Genomic DNA, 23,806 nt, shown 5'->3' on the forward strand with positions numbered 1-23,806 from the left:
GGTAATTCAAAAATGCAACAGCTTATATAAATGAAATGTATTACCGATAGGGATGACGGATATTTTCAGAGCGGTTATTACGTAACCAATATCAAAAAGTCACAAATACAAGTGATCAATACTTTTCAAAGAGGGATGTGATTCAAATCCTTGATACGATCGTACTGATGATATTTCGATTACAGGTTTTGGATCACGATAGAAAATAACAATCGATACGATATCTCTGAAATTTACCGGAGCGGTAACTTTACTGGAAAGTAAGAATCGATACGATCTGTCCAATGGAAGCTCACGAAAGAAATCAGTGATTGGATTGAAAAGTGAACGGACCGGTTATTGGAATTATCGTATCGTATCATTGAATTGCATAGCACTGAAATTTATCGGAGCGGTGATTTCACCGGAAAGTGCGAGGCTTCACTGGAAAGTGCGAAGTCACCGCTCCACTTTACGGGAGTGACCGATATTCGTATTTGATGATGCGCTATTCCATACAGATCATTTTTAATCGCTCGTGACATGATTGACTTTGAATACATGTACTCTGTTTACTGCTGGCGCCATCTATTGGTAGAATATAGGACTAAAGTAAACATTTTAAAGAAATGACATATATTTTTAACACATCTTTTCCAGAAAATGGTTCACTCTAATAAATAAATAGTTTTGAGAAAAAAAAATTAAGAAGAAAACTGAAACAGATAAATTAATTCAATCACACGTTAATTAAATTAGTAAATTAAGTATTAATTACAATTAATAAATTTTATATTTAATATTAAGTAATAATTTTTAATTAATAATATGATTGAAATAACAGATATTTGGAACGCATATTTAAAAATAACAATAGCAATATTATTTGTTATTCAAAAAATCGTGGATTATGCATCTCTAGTTACCGAGACTGTAATCACGTATCAAGCTATCAATGTACTGACTCTTTACCTGTCTGCACATACGCACGCGTGTAAACACGATAATTTTAAAACGCAAAGATTTATAAGGAGAAGGCACGGATTGGAAAATTAATTTGGAATGGAACTTAGTAAAATGGTTAGTATATTCTTAGGGCGCTCATTCAAATAAAACATTAAAGCTCTATAGCCAACTTATTTCGAGAGAATGAACCTTAAATTTTCAGTATAGCTTATATACTGTTACGAATCTGTGATGCTTCCGAGCATAGTTGGTTCCATCATCAGAAAGACTGTTTTACAGTCATCTGTATTGGACGGAGTCCGGATGGCGACTTGGCGACGAATTTGGCGACAAAATAGATTATAACCGAAACATCGGGAATTTTCCCGATCCGTCCATTAGGAACCGAGATACGCCTCGAAAGTTCCTGATTGGTTGAGAGGCTTCTAGTCCCGAATCCTGAGATCTATAAAAGGAGGCAGTCTTCAGCTGCCGGGGTAGTAGTCGGAATCGACGGTAAACAAAGGGTCTTCCAGAGATTAGTAGAACAGCGACGGAGTCAAGCTAGTGTTGAACTAAGCTGTGCGCTACTGTCTGCAGTAGAGTCTTGTTGTGTGCTGCTGTATGCCCGTTTCGGCTGAAGATAATTGTCTTCTCTATGCTGTATATAGTTGTCGTCTTTGTGCTGTGCTGTGTGTTGTAGTGTCAATAAACGTGTTGTGTGTTCGTCTACTGAAAGGACTGATCATTGTGTTGTGTTATCTTCATACCATACACAACTACTAAATACACAAAAGTAAATGAACCCGATGGATTGATAGTGATAGAGGGAAATCCGTAACAATACTATAGTCTGTGTATTTTCTGTAGGAGGTTCAAGGTCACATTTTCTACCTCGTTATTGGTTGTCTGGAACCAATAACGCGGTAGAAAATGTGACCTTGAACCGCCTACAGAAAATACACAGACTATAATAATATGTCAACATCGCAGAGCGCCCGAACAATGCAATTGATAAAGGGCTGGGTGAGCATTCGCGAGACCAGAATTCGGTACGTGCTAATGTCTGTCATTAGCCTTCTTTCAAATGAATCTAAAAATTTACAAATAGTTTTAATTAATATACTTTTCATTTTTTATGCAAAAATAATGCTTATTTTCCTAATTCTTGAATAAATTTAATTTTTTAGAAGAGAAATGATTAAAAATACAAATGCATTTTTCTTTTAAAAAATTATTTAAATAAAATTAACAACTTACAGACAGTCTTAATTAATATGTAACTCCTGTTTAGTGCGAAAATAAATGTTCATTCACCTAATGAATTATAATTTTATTTTTAAGCATGAAAAATATTATTACTTAAATGATGATAAATATTAATTATAATTACTGGCATAAAATATTTTATTAATTTTTATACCTGTATTAGGTAAAACAATCAGAAGAGTAATTATCGTAAAAACATTGATATTTTGACTTCTAGCAAAATGATAAATAATGATTATTTCCATGAGAAACTTTAAAGGAATCGATTAAAAAACAAACTTCATTTACCTTCAAAATATATTTGTCTTTTTTCAGAAAATCGGTCAGCGTAGGAAGAATATCGAATCATGTAATAACAAATTTTGAACCATTTGCATGTGTATTCCATAACTAAACGCTGTTTCCTACTTTATTCATTTTGATTATTGATGATAAAATTCGCTAATATATTGTAAGTAATAGGGGCGGTTTGCAGGACTTCCGCGTGGGTATAAAGCGCGCTTGTTCAAATTGAAATTTGGCGCCCCTTTATGGGATTCTGTTGCACTCTTATAAAGTGCTGCAAACTATATGTGAAATACTCTTTCATAGTATTCAAAATTTGACTTTCGAACTGTAAAGCTTTAAAATTATAATATTAAAACACGTTTGTCTTATTGTTTATTATTTTTTATTATTACTTAAATTATCTTATTACTTTTTTATTATTTCATAAATTTTAAAAACAAGACAAGGATAAAACATTTTTTAAGTAAAATATAAGAATTAGAAAATATATTTAAATATGGATTCTCCTAGCTTTAGAAGCTACAAACGCTCATTTCTTTATATTTAATTTATCCAAAATTTCGTTCTCTATGGATATAATTTACAAGTCCGGTAAGCTCTCCTGCGCCATGGTAGATCGCATGTAGTTTTTTATAATTTTAAGTTTTGAAAAACTTTGTTCTCCTGTAGCCACCGAAGCTGGAAGGGTTAAAGAAATCCGTAAAGCTTGTCCAATATTTGGAAATGTATCGGTAAGATTGTTTTCATTTAAAATATCAATAGGTGGCATATCCTCTTTGGTAAAACATCGCAAAGATAAGGGTATTCCCTGTTAACTCACGGGCACACTCCTCGTGGTGCCACCACCATCATTACGAAAAAGAAGCAAATTAAACAACGACGTTCAGCCGCAACAGCTTCACAGCACATAAAGAATAAATATATTCCGATACAAAACATTCCCAATTCCTGTTGTTACATGTTACAAATTCTTATATTTTTAACACGTTCCGTGTGGTAGCACTAACCCTACACGGAACGTGTTTTTATTGTTCGTATCGGCAATCAAATTTTATTTTACACAAACGAAAACAACCCGCAGGAACGAAAATAAGAGTAAAACTAAATTAAAATATAAAATAAAAATTAAATCTCATTTTATTGCTTAGAAAATACAAAACATGCAAAATTGCTAGCGTATAATTAACAACTTTTATTTAAGTAACATTAAATAAAAAAACTATAAGTACTATAAATTTTGGCGCCCCCGTGGCCCAGGCGTCCTTGTGCGGTGAACAATTTTGCCACCCCTACGCGGCGGCCCTGGCGGTTGGGATAGCCTGGTTGGTAGAGCGTTGGATTCGCGTCCCTTAGGTTGCGAGTACGAACCCCGCCGGTCGAAGATTCTCCGCGTGCTTGGTGGCTGACGCGCGTATAAATCTGTCGTGGAAAGTTCTCCATGTCGAGAGTAATACCACTGGGGGTACTGGATCTGGGGTGATCGTTCTCTGATTCAGGTCTAAATTACGATCTGTGAATGAAGTCCGCCGAAAAAAGGGTTGTGACGTGTGTGTAACTAAGTCGTTCGTTTGGCCCTAGATGGCGCTACTATAGAAACAAGAGGCGCTCACCCTCAGGCTTAAATCGGCTCTCTTCGAACGGCGGGCTTGTCCATGGCCCAAGTGCCATAAGAAATAACAACAAGAAGTAATTTTAGCAATTCTCTAATTTCCGATATAAATACAACTTCGTTGAGTTATAACAAATCATTGGTAATTATTAAATCCAAAAGTTATAGTGAAAATTTGACGGAATTGGTTGACTATTGTGCTTTATTATTTTAAGGAATGAATATTCTATGGCCATTACTGCCATTATACTGAGTCTCATCTCGAACTCAATTTCTCAACCAGTGTCCTTTTGTTTAAGATAAATGAAATTTGGTGTGTGATTTGATAGCTAAAATTGTAGTTTTGAGACTAGTTTTAATTTCAACCTGTCAGCAGAAAGGCGTAAACAATACACATCTGGATTTTGTTTTCTAGAATACGAAGCACAAAGTGCTTATATGCAAGACCCTGCAACTAAAAACCTGAGCACTCGCAAAGACTTAAAATAGTACAAGTTGCACGTTTATCAAAATTTGTCTGGTGAACCCATTAAAACCAAAGTATGCATTTTTAACATTATTTACTTGAAATTTTTAGTAACAGTTACTCCCTGTCAATCACTGAATCAAGATTTTGAGTTAAATTTAATAATTTCAGTAATAATTTGTTCCTTAATATTTGTATGATAATGCACTTTATAAAAATTTTTTAAACTGTCTATGAAATATTTTTTTTGAATATTACTGCATCAAATAAAAAATAAAAGCTAATATTAAAATCTCATTCTTAAAAGTCCTACAAGATATATTTGAGATCTTTACAAATCAGCCATTCAAATTTGGATTTGCAAAGTTTGAAAAATGATGAATTTTTAGTTAGAATACATTTAAGTTCCTAGATCAGAAACACACCATTAAATTTAAAATTCAGGGGGAAAAGTTGAATATAAATATAATTCTGAAATTATCTAATGAAGATCTATCTAAATATAAAGATGCCAGAAATTCATAGATTTATCACACTTCTATCATAAGTGTTTCAACTTTTTGGTTAAAAACATTTGTACTTTTATACAAAATGCAATTTAAAATTTCGTAATTTTAAAATGATTTGGTATTTAAAACTTTTTTAAGTTTTATAAGTTTTCTTATTTCTGCTTCTACTAAAAATAATAAAGAATTCCAGAAAAACATATCAAAAATATTTCTTAAAAAAAGTGATGATTTATTCAATTATAAAAATGTGTTTGTATTAAAAATAAAGAATGCATTAGTTTAGGTATAGGAGGGAGAAACTGAAACTTCAAAACAAAATTAACAGAATAGATTTAAGATTTGTTGCCATATAACACATATTTGATTCAACTTCACCAAAAATATAGTTACAGAAGACACGAAAGTAACATAAGAAATTATAAAAATTCCGAAATAAATTCAGTTAGAAAATGGTTCCCATCAAACAGTAAAATTAGATAATTCAGTTATTTTTTTCTGTAGTACAATAAAGAAAAACACTAATATAAAAAATAAGAACTTTTATTTTAAAAATAATGAAATTACAACTAATAAATAAAAATAACATTTTCAACAAGTTGTAACAATTTTACAAATGTAAAGAGTGCATTAAACATCTTCTATTTTTGTCACACATTTTAGGACAAATTTATTACTAGCATAATTTCAAGACGATCAATCATTCATAAAATAAGATGCAAAAATATTTTTAAAAAATCTTTTTATTTCAAACTATTTGAGAATAAAAATATTTTGTGTAAAAAATTTAATTCATAAAAATGTTATGAAGCAAATGAAGTAAAAATGCATACATTTCACTTCAGATATCTATTCACTAACAATTATTTACAATAACCGGTACTACAATTTCCACATAACAATGCAATACAAATGAACTGTTTTGCTTTCATAATTTCAAGTTAATTAGTAATGAAAACAAACCACTAAAATAAATTAATCTTTTCAATATAGTTGCACAAAAAAGGCAGTTAGTGTTTTCAAAATTAAAGGGGAAAAAAATAAAAATTGTGTTTCTGTTTCAATTGCAAATTTATATCTAATCATTTTAATAAAAACAGTTTCTAATATCACAGTTTTATTAGCGTGGAAATAAATATTTTAATTTTTTTCAATTATAATAGACTTTATCATAAATTTTAAAACTGTTTTTACAAATATTATAAAATGAATTTTCTTTTTCCATCTAGATCACATGACGCACATGAAGTAAAATTTGAATAAAATCAAATTAATAGATTTGTTGATAATTAAAATCTGGAAATATTAAAATTGTCATTGAGAGTGGTGGTTTGTCAATTCAAAAATTAGCAGTACTGAAAAAATATTTATTAAGAGATTGCAATTTCTTTAAAAGCAAATTTATTCATAAATAACATTCAATTTTAATTTCAAAGTCACATAAGATATCAACTAAGTTAGTTGATTATTATTACAAACCACTCTTTTGCATCATGTGGCATCACTAAAAATGAAATGTTTACCTACAACAATGTAATAAACTCTGAAAAAATTTCTCATGGTAGCGTGGAAACATGAGCATGAACACATTGATGAATATTTTTCTATTAAGAAAATAATACTAATTTTTTAAAAAATCTATCGAATTTAATATTGTCAACTTATACAATATATTAAGAGAATACATTTAAAACATAGTAATTATTTATGAATAAAAATGGAAAATATCTAAGTCATTTTAATGACTGTCATTTTTTTGAAGATCTCACGTCTGTCAAACCATTTATTCCTTCATGATTTTGTTTTGGCACCATGGGCAATTACCTGGGCTGCCACTGAGATGTTACTTTTTCATTCTTATAACTTTGACAAATAATTTTTTATTAAAAAAAAAATCTTATTTAGAAATGCTTATTGTGGGGCAGATCTTCTTAATCTTCTGATAACAAGAATGATTCGTTATTAAAAGAATTATTTCTGTCATTAGTACACCAAATCAAGTCAACACCATTTCTATTAAGAAGACTTCTACAACAACAATATTAGAGTGAACTAAATGTATTAAGCAGAAGTTATGCATGCCTAGTTATATAAATGCCATTTTTAAAATCTCTTTTGAAATGAATTCTACATTCCAATTCATGGAAAATTTATATAATAAATATAAAATAGAGATCTAAACTAAATATTTTAAAAGAATATATTCTATTAGCTCACCCATTTTTTTATATTCATAAGATACCCAGAAGTTTCTTTACATACAAATTTCACTAAACACAAGAAAAATAATAATGGATTAAAAAAAAAAAAACTTAAATTAAAAATTAAAGATTTTTTAATGGGGAAAAAAATGCAGTACAAGATTGCATCAAGAAATTTTTTTTCTAAATATAACTCCAAAACAAATTGATTTTGATAGGTATGACGCATGAATGCACACACAGAATAACATAAAAAAAGTTAGAATTGAAACTCATTTATAAAAACTAATATTGCAGAAATTGTAAAAATATGCAATATTGAAAATGAAGTACATTGAGCATTATCCAAAATGTTCTTTAGATAGATTTTTTCCTAAAGAAGAAGAAATATAATGCAGACTGAGTTTTAAATAAAAGATGATAGAATAATTGTGAATTTAGCTAGTTTATTTAGATAAAAATATCATTTTAAAGTTATACAAAACCCATTTTTTTGATGGATTTAATAATTTTGAAATACAGCTAAATGAAAAGGACAACATCTGAATTGTTATTAACCTCTCCAAGATATTCTATCACAATATAAGAAGGATATTTCACTCTAGCACATTTGACATATACCTGACCTGCGGCTTTTCAATGAAATCAGATCTCAAATCCATGAGATGGGGTCCCCAAAGTCAAGGCATCCAGAAACTACAGCAACTCGAATAATTCCAAGAGAGATTAAATAAGACAATACAAAATAAAGCAATTATAATGGCTATTATAAAAATTAGCAAGCCAAAGCAAACTTTAACAATTAAATTATAGATGATTAATATACAAATGATGTGCATGTTAGTTTCACTCAAAAATATTTTTTTCACCCTTTGGTGCAAATTGGATTTGAAGTTAAAGAAATGCATTCCATAATAATTTTTTTTACTGTACACAACATTTCTTATAATCTTTAAAATTTGTTTGAGGAATGCTTCTTTTCTCAAACATGAGACAATATGAAGAAGTGTGTGAATTTTTTTTTAAATACATAGATAACTAATTTTACTTAGTCTAATGTTGTTCCTTTTCCTTCACTTATTTTAAAAATTAATTAATTTATACTTATTAGGGATACTTTATGGCATTTGTCAATTATTAAAGCTTTGGCTAATTATCAGACAAAAATAACACTAAAATTCAACCATGATGTTTTCCTCAAATATGATAATTCAATTTTTAAAGAAATTCCCATAAAACATAAATTAATAACAGAAAAATAAGAACAATACTCACTAGTTTTTAAAAGTCAAATACAAATAATTTAACAATGAAAATAAAAGTATTAATGATGGATTGCAGTGATAAAATAATGGAATTAATCAACAGCTTACCAGATTCCACTAATTACAGATTAAAAAATTCCTTAAAACTTACTTAGACCAAATTATTCACTGGTATGAAATGCCTAGTTCAATTGCACAACTTGAATCTAGATTATAAATCAAGAAGAATATAATTTTTTTTCTTAGAAGTATAGTAAGGTTGGAAAATTTCAAAGCTCTTCACAGGCAATTCTTAAAAAAAAAAATTATGAAATATTTAATTAGAATAAACTAATTCTAGGGTATATAAAGAACAATGAGTTCAATTACAATTTAAACTAAAAATTAAATTTAATACTTAAATTTCCCTTAACACCTTTTACATTATCATTCTGTTTACTCTATAATAGAATTCCCTGCTTATAGCGACAATGCTAACAGAATCAATATTTATTTTCATTACTGAACAGTTATAATAATTAAATCCTTTTTATAAGAATGGCATCCACTTTCGATCCAGCTTTCAAGAGGGAAAACTGAGGTGACTTGGGAGGAAGGACCAGCAATGCATCTGCCTGCTGTAAGCTCAAAAGACGGCTGCTCTGTTGGCCACCTGTACTGTGTGCTAAGAATATGCCATTATCATTGTACTTGAGAAAGACTCGGTAAAATTCTGGTCGCTCATCCAAAGAAATGTCATGTACAAGCTGCCATGAAAAACATCTTAATGTTAGAATGTTTCCATACACTAGATAGTAAATAAACACAACATTTTTTAATCATTATAGATTTCCAATAGATGTTTTTAGTTTTGTAATAATTAAGACAAGGAAAAACTTGATAAATTTTATGTTTTAAAAATCACAGTTAAGTCACTAGCCATATTTCATACCTGGCATTTTATCTTAGTTCTGCATAGTTTTTATTTGCTTCAATACAAATTTAACCAATTCATAGCGAAATTAAAAGAAAATTTGGTGACTGTAAGCAAGATTGTTTCACTTTGTACACAAATCTCTTTGTGGAAACAGAAAAGGGAAATAGTAATATAATTATTAATACAGCCAAAATTAAAAAAAAAAAAAAAACTATAACTCTTTTGAAGTGTTTAATACAACCTAAAATAATTTCTCATATAATATATTTTTTATTATAAAATTAGCTCATTTTATTTCTCAAAGAATATAAAGCAAACGTCTCATACATACATTAGACAAATTTTATCAAATAAAAATATCTTTCAAAGTCCTCTGCTTAGAATATAATGTACCTTGCTTCTCTGGCTCAAAGATATTAAAGTTTTTTACATGCACTTTTACTTAAAACATGCAAATTTTACATTCATTTAACACAGTTTTACAGCAAGTCTCTTTCTTACCATCTGGGCATGGAGAGAATAAGTGAAAAAAATTAAATGACTTTTTTTTTTAATGTTTTGTGAAATGAATGATTCAAATCACGTAAAAGTTTATATTTAAATAATAATTCACTTGATGTTTATTCAATTCTATAATCATTTTGTTTTAAATAAATAATTTTTCCACATATTTCCTACAAATAAATTAAACATATTAATAAGCTGTAGAGCATTATTTATATAGAGATCTTAGAAAAATATTTTTATTCAAATCATGTACAGTAGTTACATTATTTGTGAGAAAATCCTATAAGAATATTGTAACGATCTACAATTAAATACATATATGAATATAAATCAATTGTGATCAAATAAAAATTATTAATATTGAAATTCTTCCAGGATTCTTTCTTTCAAAATGTAAAAATTTAAATGTATTCATTTCAATGAAATATATCATGATTTAAAAGTTGTTGATTATTTTTAGCACAGAGCACTGAACTCCACTATTATGAAGAAAAATTGCATATGATTACCAAAAATAAGGGTAAACACACACACACACACATTTTGATTTAAAAAAAGTAAATATTAATCCTAATGATGATTTCTTATATATTTCCATTTGTGATATGTCTTCAAATAATGAAGGGTTTTACTGTTAGGCTGGCATTATAACTTTTTGATGATGTCTTATATTATAAATAGGGCTGTAAAATAAGTAAATATAACAATCAATAATACATAAAGTTATTCATAATGAAAAAATTAGAAAATAACAGGAATATTGAAATATAAAAATCCGGTTTGAATGTTTGATATTTTACAACAGATTTCTCATGCACCTTTTTATTTGAATGGTTAAAATTTTAGAAGTTGGTGAAGACTGAGTAGCATTATTGAAAGAGAAAATATGCATTCTCTTATTAATTTAACATCTGGTTTCTGGCAATATATTTTGCTATATTTCATTGTGAGCTGTTTAATTTATATAATTATCAAATCCAAAGTTTGAAAAGTGTTAGTACAAGATCATTCATGAGGAGAAGATGCTGATATCAACAAAGCTCACAGATTAGTATGACATTTTTGAAATTTAATTAAAAATACAGGTAAGTAAAGGCTAAACACCATAGTTGAATCCTTATTTTCGATCCATTATTCATAGCTAGTATTTTATTCTTTTTATTATTCTTTCAGTCAAAGATAAAGTCATCCTGCATTTTAAATTTATGATGCAAATGAATTTCTTCTCATTGCAAGAATTCACAAATGTGTCACTGCAAAAACAAATAAATGTCAACTTAATGAAAACTATAAAGAAACAGTGCTTTGCAGATGAAATGAAATGAAAAATTGCAGCAATATGAATTATAACTTTAAAATAGAATCTCTGTTTATGAAATGCTAAGATATAAAATAACAAAAACAATCTAATCAAAATCATGTGGATAGACATTTTGGTATAGAAAGTATCTTAATAAGAATAGTTGGTGAAGATAAAAATATCTTTTTTCTGAAAAGCCAATTTTTTAAAAAATGAATTTGGATTTTCTTCCTTTATTTGAAATTTTTTCGATTGATAAACAGTTTTTAAGCACAATGCTTTTATTAAAAAAAATTAAATAAAAAAAATAAATAAAAAAATAACAACTCGAATATCTGAATTAAAATGATGGAAATAAGTCAAATATTTCACTCTGAATACTTGACTTATTTGAAAAAAAATATATTGTTATTGGCAAGAAAAAAAAATGCAAGTTAATATGCTTAATTTATATATTCATACAAGGAAAAATAAAAATTCGTGAAACTGATGTTCATTGTTATTCAATTTTAAATCAAGAGACACACTGATTTGAATTTATTACATATATTAAAAACAAATAAAATAAATTGCACCTACTTCTACTTTTATAGTAGCATGTCTTGGTTCTTTGAAACCCATTAATTTTTTTATACATGGAATTACAAATAGATAGAAACAAACTAATGCTGAAACTGGATTCCCAGGAAGACTAAATATTAGCTTTTCTTTATCCTCAAAATATGCAGTTGAAAATGTTGTTGGTTTTCTAAAAAATATGTATAACTTAATTAAAAATATAGTATTTTTTCAAAAGACAGAGAGGATATATAAAATGACATAGTTCAATTTTACAATCCTATTTACTTTTAACTTAATAAATAAAATTGGTATGATAGTTTATGTTGATAAATATACATATACATTGGTTAGTACATTTATACATGTACTATATTGAAATTTTTATTTTCAAAATTAGAGTTGCCATATTTAGCATCTCTTATATCTTTGCTAGGTAAAATTTAGAAACAGGAAACATAGTTTCTCTAATAAAAAAAAAAACTTTTTAAATTAAAATTTAACAACACAATTTTTAGTTTAGTTTTCAAATTCACTATATTTTTTTATAGTAGGAAGATTAATATTTTTTTCTCTTACTTCAAAATAAATATATTTTTTTATATGTATGTACAATTATTTTTATTTAAAAATGTCAAATTTGAATACTTTCGTATGTTCTTTTATATACATTAGAAGAGTACAAAAAAGTGAGAAGAAATCAACATCCAAAAAATGCTCATATTGTTAAAATCTAAAATTTTCAACCAAATTCATATTAAGAATTACATGTCAGACAGGAATTCAAGGCACTCAAAAATCTGAACTGTATATTTGCATTTTCAATAATAAACCTGCAAATTAAAATTGATTTTTTTTACTACATAATTTTCAGGACAATGTATGTATTCAATGAATACACAATATTCTTAGGTTCATTTTTAATTAAAAATAGCATACCCTGGTTTCATATGAACTCTACCAAAATGAACTACAGCATCAAAATCTATTTCCAATACTTGTTTGAGAATATCCTACAAAGTGATGAAACAATGCATCAATGAATATGTTACAAAAATTAAAATTAAAAAGTATATTTGTTTTAAATTCTGATTAATGGACTAACAATAAGAACACTATGTATCTTAATTTCACCTAATTTGATTTGATAGCAATGCCAAAAAGTTTTTAACGAAACTTGAATTTCACTGCATTAGAGTAAGACAAAAATAACAAAAAGCATCTTTCCACAACAGTTAAAATTCTCAAAAGCACCTTTTTAGGACTTTAAATTAATAACTTTGCAGGCCCAGACATAGCAAGGTTCTTTTTATATATTTAAGCACATATTTTTTTAAAAAGTGTTTTTTTTTTATTGTTTATACTACATATATATATATATATATATATATATATAACCAATAACAATATAAACTTAAAGGCAAACCATACAGTACAAGCAAATTGGTTGTATAAAGACAAACTTTTATCAATAAAAATAGTTAAATTTTCTTCAATAAAATTAATATAATTTACAACTTAATGCAATCTCGGGTATTTTAATGCACTGTTTGGCTAAAGGACTTAACTCAGAAGCATATAAATGCACTGCAAAAAACAAAATGAGAATCTAAATTAGTTTTAGAGACCTTATAATTTCAATAACAGTTTTAAAGCTGGAATGATAAAATGAGTCACATCCTTATTAATTTATACCATTATATTATTATCATTGAACTAAAAATTTCCCTTCCAGCTTATAAATTTATTTTAAAGTTTTAATCATATGTCAACTAATTATTGGTAACAATGCATTTTTGTCCTAAAAAGAAAGATTAAAAAAGATGAAATTCATTTATTAAATAAAGTTCCATATTCAAGAGAAAAAAATGATGTAATTTCAGTTTTGACCAATATTTAAAGCTTCAATCAGTTCTGATTACTAAAGAAATGAAATTCATATATAATAACAAGAATATAGTTTGCATAATTAAATTATTAAACAAAATGTTAATAATCAAAATCAACGCAAGCTGTACGATATTTAATAAATATGCAAATGCAATTTACCTTTTCTCCCATTGATACACTTCCAGTTGTAACAATTATATCTGCAGCTCTAAATGCAGATATCAATTTTGTCTTGATATCATCAGCACTAAAAAACAGAATTTTATTGAATAAGATTGATATGATTGCTGAATAATTAAAAAAAAAAAAAAAAACCCTGAAATATTCCTTTAGTTAACTTAAACTAACTTTAGCTCAGCCTTTCCTGAATACCTAACTTAAATTATATCCTATGCTGCAATATCAAAATATGACATAATTGACAGGTGAATTAAAATAAAGAGAAGCAATTATTTTTCACATTAAAAACAACACAATAATTTAATATCTGAAAATAAAGATAGGAATTGCTTACAAATCTCTCGCAATTCCAGCATCAAAAGTAGATATTCCATTTTCATACAACATATATTGGAGACTGCTTTTGTTGCTGTCTCTGATGCAACCAGGTCTCAGTGGAGTACCAGGTTCCAATACCTAGGTTAGCAACAAAAGAGTAGGAAATACTGAATAAACCTTTTAAATGAAGAATAAGAAAGAATAATAACTAAATTTGAGTCCACTGAGAAAGCAGTTATTTTATAATAAGAAATCAGTCAATCAAGGAGAAAAATCTTTTATAGAAACTATGGATAAAAGAACAATTAATTCTAAAATATTTCTTAGAAACAATCATTTACCTTTTATCTAGATTTAATTAAAACCATTAAATAAAAAAAAACTTTTTTGAAAGAAAATAATATTTTAAAATTATTTATTTTTAATCAACTCATTATATCAATCCTTTAGGATTATCTATTAATAGCTAAAAATGAAAAAATACAAATAACCTGAAATTTTCAAGTAAACCAAATATATGAGGACAGATTTTATTACAAGTATTTTATGAAATTTTTCCATTTAAACACTTTGGAAATTTTGCAAAGAATTTTTTTTAAATAATTTATTTTTACAATAATATTATATGTTAAACCCCAAATATCTCTCTTACTTGGTATTAAATTGCCAAGTCTAAAAATTTGCAGTCTGCAAGAAATCTGGATATTTCCGTCGAAGAGTTTTAATTTTATACACAAATCTATGCACAAATGAATTCTAAACTTTGTTGTTTCTATCACTTTTGAATCAAAATATGCTTTTGAAAAATTTCTCTAGAAGTTAATTTTGATTCACTTAAATTCTTGAAAAACAAAACAGTAATTTTAAAGTTAATCATCATATTTATATTCAACTCTGAAAAAATGAATAGACTACTATAAAAAATTATATATAAAGACTCCTTCATAATTATTTTTTTTTAGTTCATATATAAAAACGAAAATTGAACATATTTAAAAGAAATTTATAGAAAATAACTTGCTTCATCTCCAGTAGATAACAGAGCCACCATTGGCTTTTGATAAGCAAAAACTTTGAGGATTCCACATGTTGCCAGGACTCCAATTTCAGCAGCTGAAATTTTATGACCTTCAGGTATCAAAATTTCATCTTTTGATACATCACTACCTATAGGCCTAAAAAACATTCAACAAATTCCTTTTTCAAAATTAAATCTGAAATTGAAAAATTAAAAATACTAAAGTTTAACCAGAATCATACATAATCATATAGCATCAAATACTTCATTATTAACAGTACAATCCAAAAATAAGAAAAAAAAATTGAATTAAAAAAAAACATTTATTGGAATTATATGAAATTTTTTGATTTTTGAAAACCAATATGTCTCAATACATTTTGCTTAAATTAGTTAATTTTAATGTCTTCAAATTTAATGTGCAAAACTGATTAACAGTTGAAATGTATCAAAAATTGGAGTGAATAATCAAAATTTAAGATCAAGATGACAAAACATGTAACAAAAGAACACATACAATTTCAAAAGAATGGAAGGAAGGTAAAAAAGTACTATTTGAATATTTGTTTTAATAGGGTGATACAACAGATCTTAAATGATAAATAAGAGAAAGCCCTTTCTAAATAGATCTTATTTTTAAAATTTTTTAAAAAAATTATAAATGATTACAATGGCAGCACAAGAGAAATTTTATACTGTGAATACAATTTTTAATTCATAAAATATAATCTCAATGAGTATCAAACATTAAAATTACTAACAATATTGAAAGCAATGAAAACAAAGTGCAACAGTTAAACATTACCTAATATCCTGATGTTTTTCTACAATTTTTTCTATTTTGATGCTTATTTCATTGCCCTGAAATCACAATTAATAAATACAAGGCACTTCAAATTAGAAATACAATTGATTAATGCTTTGATAAAATTATGATTGTACCTCTTCATCCTCCTCCACAACAGAAGTATCTTCAACCTGAATGACTGCATCAGCTTTATCTGGAATAGCAGAACCAGTACTTACACGCACACAACAGCCAAGTTTTAAATCAAAATCTAGCTATGGAAAACAATGTAATAGCTTTAGAAATTAACAAATTCTTTGAAAAAAAAAAACAAGTAAATCAAATGTAAATACAATTCAGGGAAACTGTGGCACAGTATTAAATGGGGTGTACTGTTACAGCGAATTTCATTTGAAAGTTGTAGCAACTTTAGCTTCAATTTATTTAAAATCAAATCACTCATCAGTTTCCAGATGTCCATTCGTTGGGGAAGAATTAGCACCTTAGTACCATCTCAACAAGTAAATTTATATTTTTACATGCTGAAACTAAAATTTTTCTGTTTGTAATTAAATTCTATTTATTCATGAATGATGTATGTTTTATTATGAATAATATTTTAGTGTAAAGTTAATTATGTTTAGGTTTTGATAAGTTGAAATGGATAATTTAAATTCGCATTCTAGAGCATAGATTCATTTTATCTTAAAATATAAGGATTTTATAAGTACTTTTTAAGCATCTTTAGAAAAAAATAAGAACCAATCTTAACATAGTATTTTTTATAATAGAATTATGAATTTTGATGAAATAAATTAAGAAGGATATTAATAAGTAAGTGTCTACCTTTGTACAAATATAAAAATAAAATACTATCAGAAGCTAACGAATATTTTTCACTAACATTGAAATTAAATTATTTAAAATCTTTTTTATGCAAGCTTCATTTGAAAAATCTTATTAAAAGACTTTCATTGCATATCTTAAATTATTTAAAAACACTACAGTTAGTAACATAAAAAAAAAAAAAGATTTACTGCTAATTCATTACCATTTTAATCCCTCAAAAAAAAAAAAAAGGGGGGGGGGTAACAACATAAGTAAAAAATATCTATAATATAAAAATCATTCTAATTTTACTAAGTTATTTGTTAGCAATGAAAAGTTTCTGGCTTGCCAAAAAGTACATTAGCTTTATATTCAATTTCAAAAATTTCTTTTTCAAAGAAAACATGCTTTTTCTCTAAACACATCAAGAAATCAGAGTATAACTATTTTTTTGTGTTAGTGAAAGGATGTTTTTTTTTTTTTTTTTTTTTTTTTTTGCTATCTGTTTTTCCAAAACTAAGCCATATTTTGAATGGGCTGATGTTGTAACATGATGTTGTTCTTTAATAGTGCTTACTGTGTAGAGACAGCTTTATGTGGTCATAGACTACTGTAGACATAGAAATGTATGATATTTTTCATTCAAATTTCCCACTTCAATATTTTAATTAATGCTGAATACTCTTTCAACAGATACTTGTTCATAAGAAAAAAAAAAACCGAAAATAATTTTCAATGCATTTAACAGCATTTCAAATTTATAGTCTTTGTCGTCGATACTCATGAAAAGAACTCAAACTCAATAAATAAATTAATGCTCATTTAGCGAACTGTAAATCACTTTTAATCCACACTCAATAATTTGACAAGAGCTGATGGTACACACATCTCTTCCCGGCTGCTCGCCGCTCACTGTTTTACATAAAAATGTTTTGTGTGACTTGTTTACATAAAAATGTTTTGTTTTTGAAAAACATTTTTCATACAGATGGAGCGACGATAATATGCGCAGATACATACCGCCGGGCGTTCCAATGTTTTAACATTCAACAAAATTGTACTCTTTCTCAAATCAACATAATCAACATTCACAACAATAAATGCAATAAGTTTCTCAAATGACACGATATAATGAATAATATGACAGAATAATCTCAAATGAGACACAAAAATTTGATAAGTTAACAAAATAAAATATGATATATGCACTAGATTACGAGTAAATAATATTTAAGATTCAATAGGCAATATACAAAGTTTAGAAATTGGACGTTTGGAAATTCCTTTATTTGTTTTAATATTAGCAACACGAATCTTGCCATCCTTTGCCGAAAAGACCGCCACAGTTCTACCTATTACCTAATTGCACACAGCCATGTTATCTTCTTTTATTACAACCATGTATCCAACTATTAAGTTTTGTTTATCAAAGTACCATTTCGATCTTTGATGCAAGGTTGTAAGATAGTCATTGTGCCATTTTTTCCATATTAGTTGCCCAAAGTTTGTGATTTCTTTGCCATATACCCAGTCTATTTTCTAATATATTTGTCAAATTTGGCTCTACAACTGCAGTAAACGGTCTTCCGATCAGGAAATGGCCTGGTGTGAGAGCGCTCAAATCATCGACATCCGAAGATAAAGGAGTAAGTGGTCGAGAATTCAAAATGGATTCAATTTGATTAATTACAGTTAAAAAGCTCTCATAAGTTAATTTCTGAGCACCTACTACTCTTTTCAGATGAAACTTGAAGTATCTCACCCCAGTTTCCCAAAGTCCTCCAAAGTTAGGGGCTCTAGGAGGCAAAAATTTACATTTTACATTTTCATTACTCATGTAACCACTTAAACTCTCATCAGGATTGTTGACCATTTTAAACAATCATTGTAACTCAGTATTGCTCCCTATAAAGTTTGCCCCGTTATCCGAGTATAAAATACTGCATTTCTTTCTACGCGAAAAAAACCTTTTAAGGGTAGCTATAAATACTTGAGATCTCTGTTAAAGGCTCCAAATGAGCAGCTTTTGTGACGAAGCACACAAATATCGCCACATAAATTTTTTGGTATGTGCCTTTACGCTAGTGCTTATATATAATTGTGAATGGCTCACAAAAGTCAACTCCTGAAATCACAAATGGAAAGTTTTGACTCACACGCTCTTTAGGTGTCATCCATTAGCTGGTCACACGTTACTGGTTTAGCTTTAAAACAAGTTACACATTCGTGGACTATCTTTCTACAATCAGCTCTGCCATTAATCGGCCAAAATCTTTGCCTTATAGTGAACAATAATGTTTGTGGTCCTATATGCAAATGCTTAATGTGATAACTAGTAATTATTAATCTCGTTAACGGATGATTACCAGGTAACAATATTGGAAACTTTTTGTCAAAGCTCAAATTATTGTTGGACAATCGTCCACCAACTCTTAAAATACCTGCTTTATCAATAAAGGGATGTAATTTTTTTTATCTGACTTTGCTTTGAGACTTCACCTGAACATCTTATATCTTTCATCTCTTTGGTAAACACACTTTGTTGGACTAAACTTACCAATGAAAGCTTGGCTTGTCTGAGCTCATCAGGGGATAAAATAACCTCTTGATCTGTCATCTTTCTTTCTACAATTTTCAATGAACCTATGAGCATAACTCACAATACCAATAAGTTTACTATAACTATTACTAATTTTTAGAAAATTATGAAGAAAATTATTGTTATCACTTATAAAACAATTAGAGTCACTAGATGGTTTAAACTCTTTAGAAAAGTCATCTGCAATAACTCTGATTAAGATGTCTCTATTTGGGTATTCACTGCTACACAAAAATGATGGTCCTTTAAACCACAGTTTACAATGATGAAGTTTATCAGGATCGAGTCCTCTGGAGATGAGGTCAGCAGGATTCTCATAAGAAGGGACACATCTCCAATCTTCAATGCAAGAGAGGTCTTGAATTTGGGTTACCCGATTGGCAACAAATATCTTAAGAAGAAATGGTTCTTTGCGAATACATGAAAGAACAATCATGCTTCACTCCATAGATAGGTGCGGGATATTGGTAATTTGAGAGCATGTATCACCTTTTTCACTAACTTGGCTAGAAGAACTGAATCGCAAAGTTCCAATCTTGGGATGGTAACTCTTTTTAATGGAGACACTCCCGATTTAGTGGCAATCAATTTAATTGATGTGTGACCATCTTTAATACACTTACAGTAGATAACTGCACCATAAGCGGCTTCTGTTGCGTCAGCGAACCCATGGATTTCTATCACTTCAGCTCCCTCAGTAAGTATACATCTTTCAAATTTCATGCTACTAACACTTTGTAATGATTCGACGAAATTTGACCACTCTTTAGTTTGCTTCTCAGGCAGTAACTTCATGCCAATCCAGCTTTAAAGACCATAATTGGTGTAAAAATATTTTTGCCTTCGTCATTACAGGTCCTAATAATCCAAGGGGATCGAAAAGTCTTGCTGCAGTGGATAAAACGCAGCGTTTTGTGACTCGACAGTCTTTCCCTTTAGACGGCTTGAAATCGAATTTAAAGTAAAAGCTGTCCTTTTTGGTATTCCAAGAAACTACTAAAACTTGCGTTTCCTCAGAGTGTGTAAAATTATAGATTTCTTCACTACTTGATACTAAGTCTTCACAATTACTATGCCATTTGTGCAGTTGCATGCCAGAATTTTCCAAGATATCAATTAACTGCCTTTGAAGTTCTTTGGCGGTAACTAAATTATCAGAACCGGTTAACACGTCATCCATATAAAGTCATCTTCAATTACGGATGCAGCTAGAGGATAATTTTCTCCCTCTTCAATCGCTATTTCTTTCAATGTACGAGTTGCTAAAAATGGTGCACTGACCGTTCCATACGTCACAGTATTTAGTTCGTAAGTTTTGACTGGTTCCTTCTCATTTCCTTTCCATAGAATGCGCTGTAACTTTCTCTGGCTTGGGTGAACCAAGATCATTCGGTACATTTTCTTTATGTCCGCTGTGAAGGCACAGACATATTTACGAAACCTAATCCTGATGGAAAATAAATCATTGTCAATAAAATAAAATAAATATAATAAAAAATAAAATTAAAATTAAAAAAATCCACAGGTTGCCACATTGGCGACGTTATCGCCACTCGTTTGGCGAAAATTCAAAAAGGCGCCAAAAGGTGGGCTGTACTAGGATCCACCCCTGAAATTATCTAGACAGGACTGAGCTGTTGGTTGAAACTCTCTCAGAACATTTTTTTTAATTTTCTCATATTTATTTAGATCATCATCATCTATGTATGTGATTATATTAGATGATCTTTCACCTAGCAGATTAAGAAGAATCTCAGATTTATATTTTTCCGGTACATTCTTTACCATAAATGGTCGCTCTAAAGATGAAAAAAAGAAACCCCAATTTTCAGGTTTGCTTGGCACTTTAATTGTTAGAGTTCTAATACTCTTTACTAATGAGTCTAAGGAATCATTAGGCTCAAATGATTCTCATTATTTTCTTTTGCCTCGGCACGAATTCGCGCTATTTCAAGCTCAGTTTTTGCTCTTTCTAATTTTAACTTCTCAAATGCTAATTCTTTTTCATCTTCTGCCTTGCGCTCCTCAACAATTAAATTTGCAAGGTCACTTACAGTTTCAGGTTCAGTTTTAAATTTGTCGCTTTTTTAATCATATCAATTAGTTCTAAAACTGTCATTTCATCACTTGTGTTCAAACCAAGTTCTTTGGCAATAAGCCTTAAATCAGCTTTTCTACAAGTCTTAAACATTTTGAAATAAGGTACAGTCAATAAAGAAAACATACCTCAAATGAAGAATTTTTATCCACAAGATATCTCAGTAACTCCAGAAACGAAACTTGATGGTGAATCGAAACTGTTTCACACTAATAATAATTAAACTGTTTCACTCCGTACGAGCAGACCACAAGTCATCGATGCTCATGAAAATAAGTCAAAATCAATAAAAAAATTAACGATCATTTAGCGGACTGTAATTCACTTTTAATCCACACTCAATAATTTGACAAGAGCCGATGGTACACACATCTCTTCCCGGCTGCTCGCCACTCAACTCACTGTTTTACACAAAAACTCTTTTTTCATACAGATGGCACGACGGTAGTATGCGCAGATACAATCTTCAAATAAAAGATTAAAAAAAAAAACATTCAACTTCATTTTCCTGCAATGAAAATTATAGAAATCGTGCAGAAATGATTTGACTAAGAAATCTATAAACCCCATGACAACAGCATCTTCATAACATCTTTTTATCCTTTCTGATGAAAGTACAACACAGAACATGCTGTTTTTTTCTCACTTGCTTGTTCTCTGCTGAAACAATATTTCTTATTGATGTAAAATTTACTGAAGATATATTCATTATGCATTTCAACATATAAAAATAAACTACTGACAATCATGTTTGAAAAACATATCATTTTATCTGATATTGCTTTTGTGGAATACAAATCTTTCAATAGTTTGTTCCTTTTTATGTTTGCACTCACTTTATTAATTGCAGAATAAGATACACAGTTAGAAAAATCATACTGGCATTAGCAATTTTCTGAAGAAATAATTTCAGCTGAGAAATTTTCTTTCAGAATTTTATAAAGCACTATTGTTGTTTTACTAGCTTACATATATCATATACATAAAAGGGCAAAAGGGGATCATTCTGATATCTTTGAAGAAATGACTTAATGAACTATACAATTAATGCATGCGAAACCAACCGAGAAAGTCTCAGCAATGCTTCATGGCATACTTCTTAATAAAGGTATTATCACCCTTCCCTTTGAAATAAAAATTAGATACCTCAAACGTTTTGCTCAACTAAATCCAAAATTTGAGGCAGTTATAGAAAAAAAGATAACCAAATCTCATTTATCTAAGTTGTTGCACTTTTTTTTTACAATGTTTATATGCATGCAAACATAAGACAGACAAATGATCAACTCAATGATATATTTGGTCCAGAATTTTGATATTGATCTCTATACTTTGAATATTAAAACTGTGTGCTACATTTTACTAATGTAATGTTTTGCATTTTGAAGTTATGTTGTCTTGTTCTCGAAGAAACAAACAAACAAACAAAAAAAAAAACCTTTATAGAAATGGATTTATTTAAATTTTGGTAGAAACCTGCAACTTAGTTTTAAGAAATTCCAGCCTCAAAGTGTTTTTTAATTTTCGTGTTCAGAGAGAGACATAATTCCAAAAATGTTTCATTCAGAGGTTTGAATCATGGAGATCGGACAAAATTTCAAGTTTGAAACTTTTGATGATTACAGTTCTTTCTCTTTTAATAGTCTGCAAACAACAAAGTAAAAAAAAGAATTTTATTGGCATTAATTTATTTTTGATATTTTTTGGCAAAAATAATAAGAGACAAAAAACTCTGGAACACCATAAACATTTTGCTTTACTTTTAATTTTAGAAGCTTTGAATTAGTTAAGGCTTCTAAAAAGTCCACAATTCACTTATGTCCACTTCAAATTCTAAAAGTTCACATAAATTCCTCCATGGAAGTCCACAATGAATGAAATGCACATTTTTTGGTATATTGTTACAAATTTTTAAGCTTTCCCACAAAAATTCATTGAAATAAAGATAAATAATTCACTGAATGATGTTGAATATAACGAACAAATGCTGTACAAACAAATAATCATATGTAGAAAGACAATGATGAGCTGAAGTTACTGTTAAAAATGAACACTCATAGTTTTACATGAATATGTAAAATTATCTCTAAGCAGAAAGATTTTCCCCCCCTATCCACACAAGTAAACAAAATAGTCCTAGTGTTGCTTCAAATGGGACGTTAATATAACCAAACCTAACCAAACCAACCAAACAAGTAAAAGAAGGTGAAAGATGAATCATGCAAATGAAAAGGATATATTTCCACCATTTAAAGGAAGTAAAAGAAAAGTCAAGTAAA

At 28.6% G+C, this 23,806-nt stretch overlaps 1 protein-coding gene across 1 annotated transcript in view; it reads right to left on the bottom strand.

Annotated features, from left to right (window-relative positions):
- Positions 1 to 6,948: 6,948 nt before the first annotated feature.
- Positions 6,949 to 23,806, bottom strand: part of LOC129962717 (gephyrin-like) — a 28,190-nt gene continuing 11,332 nt past the window's right edge. Inside the window, exons 6-13 of the mRNA XM_056076656.1 lie at positions 16,158 to 16,277; positions 16,021 to 16,076; positions 15,219 to 15,372; positions 14,214 to 14,335; positions 13,859 to 13,946; positions 12,749 to 12,822; positions 11,831 to 11,999; positions 6,949 to 9,274 (exon numbers count right to left, since the gene is read on the bottom strand). Of these exons, the coding sequence (XP_055932631.1) occupies positions 9,047 to 9,274; positions 11,831 to 11,999; positions 12,749 to 12,822; positions 13,859 to 13,946; positions 14,214 to 14,335; positions 15,219 to 15,372; positions 16,021 to 16,076; positions 16,158 to 16,277 (1,011 nt within the window). The 3' untranslated portion in view covers positions 6,949 to 9,046. The remainder of the gene's footprint in view (positions 9,275 to 11,830; positions 12,000 to 12,748; positions 12,823 to 13,858; positions 13,947 to 14,213; positions 14,336 to 15,218; positions 15,373 to 16,020; positions 16,077 to 16,157; positions 16,278 to 23,806) is intronic.

Source organism: Argiope bruennichi, chromosome 3 (genome assembly GCF_947563725.1).
Source record: "Argiope bruennichi chromosome 3, qqArgBrue1.1, whole genome shotgun sequence".
Taxonomy (NCBI): domain Eukaryota; kingdom Metazoa; phylum Arthropoda; class Arachnida; order Araneae; family Araneidae; genus Argiope; species Argiope bruennichi.